Raw genomic sequence first — 10835 nt, 5'->3', positions numbered from 1 at the left:
GATCATCACTTTGCTCCAACACACTTTAAAGCTGCATTAAGTTGGGTTTTTTTTGGTCACTCTGGGACAGCCGTCAAACAGTCCTGTTTTATCTTAGACAGCTGATATGACTAATGTTTGAGCAAAAACAATCTATCTACACAACAAGCAAACACGGAGCAGCATTAGTGTTCACTTTGAGTTCGATGCGTCCTTGTGTTTCTGTTTAGGTCTCCATTTACTCAGCCTCTTTTGCTGTTACAGTAAATGATCTACAATGTGCACACGTTCGAGGTTTCTTCCCGTTAAAGGGGAGTTCTTCCTCCACTGTTTCCTAATATGATACCTGATGCTGCTCATGTGGGGATTCTTGGATCCTTCATGTTGAATTCCTGAATCGTTGGGTCTCTCTCTAATTAAAGAGTTTGGTCTAGACCTGCTCTTTATGGAAAGAGTCTTGAGATAACGCTGTTATGAATTGGCGCTCTATAAGTAAAGATTGATTGATTGATTGTGTTTGGGTCAAACATATGGGAAAAAACGCATCCTCAAATAAAAGTATGTTGAATATTTCAACTTTATTTTCCACATTTCATTTTTGGTTTTTTTTAATGTTCTCCTCTCATTATGCTTGTCCCTAATACTCTTCCATACAGCAGGTGAGGGGAGCCCAAGAGTTGGGTGATAATTCTCTGTAGTGTGTCACTACAAGTGACACACTACAGAGAATCATTTCTTTAATATATATTTTTAGTAAATAAAAAGATATTGATTAGTACAACTTTGACTTCACGGTCTACATTCATTCAATATGTGTGTAACCCTGCAACAAAATGATCCAAGGAAGGTGCAAAGACGACTAACTTACTTTCTGATGTCAGCCAAGTAGTCATTACTGACTTTGTGACCACTGTGAAGAAAAGTTCAGCTATTAAATACAAATATTCATGTTCACTGACGTTCTTAAACTGCATGGCATTTTAAAGGGTCGGTCCTTTGAGATTGTTTGTGCATTTGCAAATTCTGAATGAAGTAATTAATCAGACGTTCATGTAAGCGTAATGCACTGCTGGTGTTCCATTCCAGAGCAGCCAGGTCGACACCTCTCAGATCTTACCTTTGCCACTTTCCCCATCGCGTCCTCCAGCACTGACAGTCTTGGTTGTAATTAGATTGTCCATTCGGTGGTAGCTGTTGCAAAAAACAGAGCGCACACACAGGTTTTTCAGTATATCTACTGATATACTGTGTGAAATATGAAAGACTAAACTCTGTGATTTTCATTACACTGTGCTGGAGCTTTATTGTACCCTAAGGCAGTATTTGCAACAGTCCTTTTGAACAAGTCCTATTTTTTCATATTTGTGTGGTCATATTTCTCTCCTTTGTGGTCACGTCTCCTGGGGAGAGAGGGCTCTTTAGAATCCAACATGCCACTGATTCAAAGGATTCACCTGAAGCTGTATAGAAAGGGCGTAGCTCTTTGTTCATTTGATGAATGAGCTTCTCCTTCTAACAAAAAAGGACCCACAGTACAAAGACAAATCACTGCAGAAAGTGAGCTGAAGCAGGTTTGAAGTCTCGGTCATAGCCGCAGGAAATGACATAAAATCGTTGCCCGGCAGTCATAGAGATGGATGGAACCTATAACTGATTACTGAAGCCAGTATAGACTCTGTCGGAGCAGAGGCACATGCCGCTGTGAGCAGTTTTGTATGATAATGATATTTACTCGCTGGAAAATGTGACATCCAGAAAAAAAAAAAAAAAATACCACAAGATGTAAGTTAATCCAAATGAATCATTTATATGGATTATTTGTTCCTGTTGTCATTTTAAAGCCGCTATCAGTAAAATGTTTATGCGATTTGTGATTATTGCATTTTTAAATTTAGGTTATTCTGACTTCATAGACAATCCTGATGGAAACAGTTAAAAGTTAAAAGTAGGAGTGTGTGTTGTTGTCTGCTACACTGTCCTTCGTCATACTGCAAACTGGGGGCACCAGAGTCTCACGTTTTCAAATTTTACACATGGTGGCTTTAAATTAAATGTTTGCATCATTGTTTTTTCTGCCAAAACAGAGAGACTACAATGGTTAAGGGGAAAAGGCATGAAGTAGCAGAGAGGATTTAGTCTGTAGACTGTTGAGACTATGATGGATCGTCTTTGCTAACCTGTGCTAATGAACACTTCAACCACAAATAAACACTCCCCAAGCAACAGTCGTGACGGTAAAATCCGCTCTACCACAATGTGTTGATTAAAGATTAAGATTGTTGATGTAACTTTTGAAATAAGAACGTACATTCTTCCTCTAACAAATAAAAAGTTGCTTCAAAGACGGTAACATGACATGTGGAGTAATATCCATTCTCTCGTGTGTTTTAATATTTTTGTTTTGCTGCGTTGCTCTCACGCTGGCTGTAGGAGAAAGTGTTTGAGACAGCTAACGGTTACATTTGGTTATTTGGCTGTCCAGGACAACCCTTTTAAGCAAAACTGAACTTATTAACAACACAGCCTTAAAAAGCTAATCGGTGCCAAAATTCAGATGCAAAGCCACGCATTGGAAAAGGAAAGTGAGCTTGTTAGAGATTGCTTTTCCATTGAAAGCAATCATTTTCCTGGGGCAGACTGGTCTTTTTGGAAATATTAGCTGATCTAACAGGACACACTGAGCTCTAGAGGGGCAGGTGAAGCGCCAAAGTAATCTCAGTGTTTCCCTGTCGTGGTTCTGGGGGCCTACCACCACCACCTGCATGTTTTAGATGTTCCCCAGCTCCAACACACCTGATTCAAATGATCAGATCATCGTCAAGCCTCTGCAGGAGCCTGATAATGGGCCATTTACTGGAATCAGGTGTGTTGGAGCAGGGATACATCTAAAACATGCGGGGTAATGGGCCCTCAGAATTGGGAAGCACTGATATAAATTATTCTGTGGATGTTACCACCCCCAACCCACCCACACATCCTGAATCCAGACGAAAGCAGGCATAATACAGTGAAAAAAGAAAAATATTAGATATATATGTATGGAATAAGGGTACATGTTTTACACTCACAGTGTACACACCTTTCTCAGGTTCCAGGCTACAGCGCAAACTTCTTTTTCACGTCTTCTACTTTTCACACTTTCTGTTTTTACTGCTCTAAACACAATCACTGTATTTCATGCTAGTAATATCAATGCACTTCATACACAGTACACATTCCATATTTTGTTCAAATGCAATTTAGACAATTGATATTTGTTATTATGTGAGTTGCGTATTGTATGTATTTGAAGTTCATGATATGTAGATTCTCTTTTTGTAAGCACCTACCATGTCTAAACATTTGCTCTGGGGACATCTAAGATTGTACAAGCTGCGTATCTTTCACCAGTAATAGATTTTAACCACAGGCTGACACTATGATCATAGTTATTACTGTCATTTGCAAATGTTCTGTCATTACAATGGTTTATGTTCTCTGTAAGAAGTGACAACTTGAAACCACACAATGTTAATAAATATGTGCATTACTTTTTTATTTAAACCCCCCCCCCAAAAAAAAAACATTGAATTCTCAGATAAAGAGCAGTAGTGAGTTTTGCTTACCTTTTAGATCATTTGTGCAAAAACAATTATCTCCCCCAGCGGTAAAAACTTTATCAGTCTATTTTATTAACCACATTGTGGTTGCATTAAGTCCAGGTGCAGAAGAAATATGCTGGGACTTACAGGGACTTGCATGCGTCTGGAGAGTTTATGTATTAGCTTTGTCTGACTCATAGCTTCAGTCGACAAGTTCCAACAAAGTGGAAGGGGCCGTTACTGACAGCCCATAGCAGGCACAGTGTTTAGACGGAACAGGAAAAATAGCCCTGGGCTTCATGAAAGAAAGACTTAAAGAGGGGTATAAAGATAGTAAAAGTGATTGAACAATGTGTTGCACTACTTTATTACTAATTATTTTGTTTTTCCCATAATTACATGCACACATAAAACAAGTTGTCAAGGCTGGGTGAACATAGTAAAGGAATGTGACCTTGAATTGGCCTGAAAAATACTGAATATTATTGGAGAGGAGTGGAAACATCTTTCAAAAATGGATCAGCAGCAGATTCCTCACTGTGTCTTTACAAATACATGCATCTCACCAAGATACATTGATAGTCAAGTCCACAGATCCGTTTTAGAGCAGAAACGATTTCTATAAAAACTTCCACTACAAAAGTTGTATGCATGGGAATTTGATGACTTTGTTTACATGCTTTGAGCTTCACAGTGGCAGCGAGGCCTGACTCACGCACTGAGCTTGGCGCCTCTCTCTTTTCTTTGTCATTAGAGCTGAGAAATGCATTCATTACAGTACCACAGGTACACAAAGTGGCTGTACTCCACTTTATGTGCGTATTAATTGATTGACTTAACCATTGTCTGTACCGCTTTATAATTAAGTTGACCGGACTGCTGAAGCGTCACAACATTTCTACCCGTCACATTCCGACTGATATGAATCCAACTGAAGTTTCGCTTCAGTGCCTGACGTCCCCACAGCCAAGTTCAGTGGGCCACAGCCACTATAGCTGTGACCAGCAGCCCTCGGCCCTGCTGCTCCACCATGCTTGCCACGTAGAAGCTAAGTAAGTCTGCTGTTTGGTGCTGGGCAGGTGCTGCACTGGGATTATTGCTGAAAACAGCAGTCTGCTGCTGGAAAACACGGTGAAGGAGCTGAAAGAGGTTTTAACAAGGGCAGAGTTGATCATAATTCTCTGTGGGTTCGTCACATAGTCATTAGAACCACTGTTACAAGTTAAACATGAATTGCTTCAACCAGCTGTCGTAAGATTGATGTTCAGAATCCTGTGCAGAAATATAACAGAAGGAGAAGATGCCACCGTTCGAAATGATCACACTAAGTGTTTTATTAGGCGCTGATATTTTCCTATTGAACAGATTATCAAAGGTTTACACCACCAAAATGACTTCTGATCTGGCCGGGTCGGACCTGTCTTTTCGACTTGACGTAGTTACATGAGGCGTTTTTATTCTGACTGGGCTATTTTTACATTTATTGTGGAATAACATGGTCCATGTAAATGTTTTTTAAAGAAAATCAAACTCAAGGCTAGACTGTATTTCATGTTTGATATATATTTATTCGTGGTATGATATCAAAAGACAAAAAAACTGAGACTTGCACATGTAACGGCGTACACAAGTAAAGACAAAATCTGGAACGACCAAAATAAAGAGTAGACAGATGTGCACATTTCCAGTCCCATGATGGACATGCAGTCTTTTGGCACAATAGCATCTGTTGCTTGAACAAGTCTGAAACCATCTTGAACGAAACTTATTCAGAATGAATTCTTCAGTGACACAGAGGCTTTTAATATGACATGTTTAAAACGCAATTGTTGATTTAACAACGATCCAACAACAACACAGTATGATGAGTTTTTCTTGCCTCTCTTATGTTATGTGGGTCATCTGTCTAGTGTTATCTACTGATTTATTGCACAACAGGCTAAAATACTCATAGTCAATTTCAGCCCCCCCGGCATAATATTTATGGGTCTTCTGACCTGTTTTCCATCTTCACAGTGCTTTAAAAAATGCATGGTTCAGGGGAAAGCGCGTGGTTTGTAAAATCACACACCCAACGGCTAAAACCTTATTAGTCTGGTATGTTTCAGCGCCAGCAAGTGGGAATCTTTGCCTCAAGGCCTCCAGGAGTTGGAGGATAAAAAGTAAAAACACTGTGGACATGTGACAGGTTTTCACAAACTGATGGACAATAACTTATGGAACTTATGGAAGAAATGTTGCGGTGAGCATGTTGGCATGGATATGTAATGGAACTGTAAGAAGAAAACAAAATCATATTGACCCCATTTAAAAATGCTGACAGCTGCATTAGAAGTCTAAACTTAGGTTGGGTCACTACTACTGTGCACTAGGCTCATAAGTGCCAACGGCTTCATAGTGAAAGTCACACATAATTGTTGTATGAATCACATCTTCGCCCTCTTGTTCAAGCAGCCTGCCAGCCACAGGTGTTTCATAGCATATGCGCACCCGAAACATATTTTGTATGAAATATAGTTTTAGAGAAGACGTGCGTCACTCAGTGCCGTAAATCCTCCCACACATGTTATGGTGGTTTGTCATTTTCCTCACACAGATTCCTCATATTCCTTCACACAGATTGATTTCATATGATAAGTCTGGTGATAATTTAGAATACTATGAGCAGATGAAAACCAATGGTGAATTGATCCTACCAACAAATATTATAACAAATATCCAGAGCCTGATGTATCTTATTCATATAACTAATCCTTTGCCGAGAGCTCACATTAATGATCCACACACTGTTGCACTGGGTGACATGTTCCTTTATCACCATGATGAAGAGTTGAGGACTCTTAAAAGAGTCAAACAGATGCGCTCTGTTCTTCAATATTCTTATTTAAAATATATTCTCAATATAAATATTATATTCATAATGTTATCTATGGCCCTGATACAATTGTAGGAAATTAGAATATGACACTTAAAGATGTGAGGATACCTGAATAAAGTGTGACAGGGCAATACAACTATAGATGTCTAGATCAAATGCTTCTGAATGCAGAAAAGATGCACTGTGCACTGACTTTTAGTCAATATCAGTTTCCACAGTTTCAATATGAAATTTCTCAGAAACTAAATACGATAGTGTGTTTTGGTCCTGGGTCAATTACCGTGTACTATTTCTTGGCATGTCAAATGAGGTCCTAACACGTGTTGAGTGAGTGAGTTTTTTAATTTGATGCCTCGTATGTGTTTGTGTATAAAAATTTACAATATGTATTACCAGTGGTATATAATATAATATAATATAATATAATATAATATAATATAATATAATATGATATGATTTTTAAGCTTACCCGTGAATTAAATACTTATTTTTTAATTTCTTGACAATTAAAAAAAAAGAGTCTTGGTCACGCCCCGGAAGTTTTCTTTTTTTTCTTTTTTTTTTTTTTAATCGTCAGTTGTACTTCCGGTCTGACTGTCATGGCGGCGCCCTGAAAGTAGTCGTTAGCTGTAGATATTTTAGCACCTTTAGCTCCTGTCATGTCGCTCAAAGACGTCGTGAAGTGGAACATTAGAGGCTCCGTGCTGTACGCTCTGGGCGTCTGGACCATGGTTGGCTCATACGCTTACCTAAAGTACACAGGACGTTATGACGACACGCCAGGTCAGTGGGACACACACACACACACACACACACACACACACACACACACACACAGTGAGACACACAGTAACACACACACACATCGTGAGACACACAGTAACACACACACACACACACACACAGTGAGACACACAGTAACACACACACACACATCATGAGACACACAGCTGTTGGCCCATTTGGCCCATCTGGAGTCCACACTGTCAGTTTATGTGAGAGCTTTAGATAGTTTGCAGAACTACATTTTGTCAGGTAGCATCTTCCATACTGAAAGCATCAGTGATAAAGATCCACTCCCACTGACAAGTAAAATACTCACGTTCATCATTTCAGTTAAGTAAAAGTAGAAAAGGAGGAACAGTTCCATGTGCTTAGAGTATTAGAGTATTACATGTATATTATTATTGATTGTTTACCATCCAAGCAGCGTGTTAAAGTCACCGCTGGTGCAGGTGGAGCTCATTTTCACTCCTTTGTTTACTGGCGCATAGCATTACACTTTATAAATCCCATCATTCATTTGAAAAGTAAGCAGTTACTATAGGGGTTTAATAAATGTAGTGGAATAAAGTGCAGAGTTGAGGTATAAAATTACGTCAAATTAAACTACTTAAGTAAGTGCTTGAGTGCCACTAACAGAGCACAGTGAGCACATTTTGCTGATAATACTCATGCACTTGTACTAAATTCCCATGTTGACACTGTTTTACACTGCTTAAATAAAGGATCTGAAAACTGCCTCCACCACTGACTGTGACTAGGCCTGTCGCGATAATCAATAAATCAATTAATTGCACAATAATTAAAAATGAGCTTGATAAGTTTGCCGGGCTCGATAATTTTTCATTTACCAAAGACACTGGATAATGAGTTAACTTCGCTGCATCAAAGACATCCCATTTTACTCTGCCACTACGGATATGTGGTCCAGCTCAAACATGACCCCCTATATGAGCTTGACCACACCATACCATTGACCATCAGTTGTGAGTGGTTTTTATTCAAGTTTAACAGAGACTGACAGTCCATTTTATTTATTGTTTTTGGTTGTTTTGATTATTTATTTTGGATATGTACAATGTCTTTTTTCACAATATAATTCCAATTTTAAATATTTAAAGTTTATTCATCTTTAAAAGGGTGTACTTGCATTATTATACCATTATTATTATATTAGTTGAAAAATGGTATCAAAACGGCAATATTATCATTTATCGCAATAATTTCTGGGACAATTTATCATCCAGCAAAATTTGTTATCGTGACAGGCCTAAGTGTGACTTTTCCTCCCTTTTATTAGATTTTTTGTTACTTAAACCAGCCTTTGCCCTGAGATGAAAACGTTTAGTGCAATAAAAACAAGAAAGTCAGTTATACAAAGCACAGTTGCTACACTGACTCTTCCCTCAGCCTATTTTACAAAGATGTGACGTAACTTCTAGCTGCTCAATCGCTCCTTCCTCTCCCCCTCCGACTCAGTGACAACAGAAGAGGAGGTGCAAGAGGATCCCAATCAAGTTGTGTACGAGACGGCTCACACCAAAACGATCATCATCTACAAGAAAGACTTTGTCCCGTACAGCACGAGGATCTACAATTTCATCAGGTCCTTCAGCAGTGAACCCAGGAGTGGAGACAGTGACAAGTAGCTGCATCAGTGCAAAGGACCATGGACACTGTACTTCTAAGGCACTATGAGTTAATGCTTTTGTGTGAGGACATTATCTTTATTAGTAAAAGAAATTCCAACCCAGTATCCAAATAACTGTCAACAATTCCCAGTTGTCTGTGCCATCTGCACTATTGTCCACAATATGAAATCACCACAGCCACTAATGATGTTTAAATAAAGTCATGTTTAAATATCTAAATATTTCAACTGAAATGTTTATTCATGAAGGGCGGCGTGCACTGTTTTCATCTGAAATGTGAATCCCAGATGCCTTCATTGTTAAAAGTCATAATTTCCTAACTAGTGTTCAGAGATACCAAAAACAGATATTACGATCAAATTTCAGACATTACGACAAAAAGCAATTTGTAGTACACTAGCGTAGACATGAACTTTGTGCTTTTCCTTGTGAGGTCGTTGCAGCGATAGAAATTTTTTTTTTTTTCTGTTAACAAGCAGCTTGCACAGAACAGCACAGGGTGCAGCTCCGGCCAGACACAGGACCGTAACATCTTCCCAGGTGCAGCGTCAGAGTGAAGAACATGAACTACCAGAAGGAGCTCCACAGCCTTATCATCAGGTCAAACTGATGTTCACATTATTTTAGGAGGATTGTTAAAGATGTTTGTCGTACAAACTAATTAGTAATCTTTGAATACACACCTGCAGCCCAATAACATCAGCAATTTCATTTTCACATGAGAAAAAGCATAAAAAAAAAAAAAAAATGAAATTTTCCAGTAATTGAACATAATTTCATGGCAGCAAACACTAATCATCAGTCAAATGCACACAATAAGAAATCCTGGCAATAAGCAGATGGCTTTACAGCATCACTGCAAAGTGCTCAAAGAGGTCAGCAGATAAAACTGTATCCTCTTGGGTACAGCGCGACAAAACAAAGGGTCAAACCACAGTCTGGTCGGCAAATCAACACACAAAGGTGAAAAACACCTGTCTTTCTGTGAGGAACCATTCATAGACAGATTTGTGAGTAAAGGCACTCCTTGAACTCTAATCTGAATCAGGTTTTGCTGTCAGTAGTCCTTTAGCAGAGGGTCTGTGCAGCCTTCCCCCTGCTACGCTTGAGGAGGCCAGCAGAAAGGCTTCATTGCCCTCTTTTGGTGAAAAGATGTGACATCCATCCAGCGTTACCTTACAAAAGGGCCCTCCATGCATCTCAACACCAGTACTGTATGTGAGGATGTCTGCCATATGGGGGGCGTGACAAGGGAGGAAAGACGAGAGTGCAGCTTCTAGTCATAATTGTGTACTGCACCTGAGAAGCTGAAGTCTGATGGTGTTAAAACAAACTACAGATTCAGCTGATGTGAAAGCAAAGGAAAGGCTGATCCAAAATGTAGGAGCTACAACCAGAAATACATGTTCCCTTCTGGATTTCGAATAGGAACGGGGTACAGATAAAAGGCCTTGATCTGATGATTTAATGGCCGGGATAGGGGCTCAACATCTCTGCTATATATGCAGGGGCCAGGCCTCACATTATAAGATAAGATAAGATAAGATAAGATATTTATTTATTGATCCCTCAGTGGGGAAACTTTGCTGTTACAGCAGCTCAAAGGGACAGATAGAAAAATAAAAGCACACAGTTAAGAATTAGAGAAATTAAATAGCAGAATATAATAGAATTAGAAAAATTAAATAGCAGAATATAATATAATATATACAGTGGTAAAAACCTATGTACACAAAAAAAAAAATGTGTGCATGTGAATACACAGCAGATCGGGCAGGAAAGGTGCCGTTGGTTGGTTTATTCTTATCCAAAGCTTCTAGACAGGCAGAACAGGATCTCTTTTCGGCTGGTGAAATCATGGAGAGTGGAGAGGGTTTGCTGTGGACAGGTGAGCTGTTTGTCACCGACACTGATTCCTGTAAAGAACACGGAAAATATCTATTCTTGGTCTTGATTTATATC

The 10835-nt window shown here is 39.1% G+C and overlaps 1 protein-coding gene across 1 annotated transcript; it reads left to right on the top strand.

Annotated features, from left to right (window-relative positions):
• Positions 1-7032: 7032 nt before the first annotated feature.
• Positions 7033-9100, top strand: LOC139199314 (small integral membrane protein 26-like). The gene is made up of 2 exons (XM_070828362.1): positions 7033-7221; positions 8701-9100. Exons 1-2 carry the CDS (start codon positions 7098-7100, stop codon positions 8868-8870), a joined length of 294 nt encoding a protein of 97 aa, XP_070684463.1. The 5' UTR covers positions 7033-7097; the 3' UTR covers positions 8871-9100.
• The last annotated feature ends 1735 nt before the right edge of the window (positions 9101-10835 follow it).

Source organism: Pempheris klunzingeri, chromosome 3 (assembly GCF_042242105.1).
Source record: "Pempheris klunzingeri isolate RE-2024b chromosome 3, fPemKlu1.hap1, whole genome shotgun sequence".
Lineage (NCBI taxonomy): Eukaryota > Metazoa > Chordata > Actinopteri > Acropomatiformes > Pempheridae > Pempheris > Pempheris klunzingeri.
This window is presented reverse-complemented; position numbering and strand designations above follow the sequence as displayed.

Excerpts from the sequence above, each read along its gene's own strand:
- LOC139199314 (XM_070828362.1), top strand. The coding sequence starts at position 7,098 with ATGTCGCTCAAAGACGTCGTGAAGTGGAACATTAGAGGCTCCGTGCTG. Across the intron at positions 7,222-8,700 it reads ACGTTATGACGACACGCCAG|TGACAACAGAAGAGGAGGTG; the intron begins GTCAGTGGGACA and ends CCTCCGACTCAG.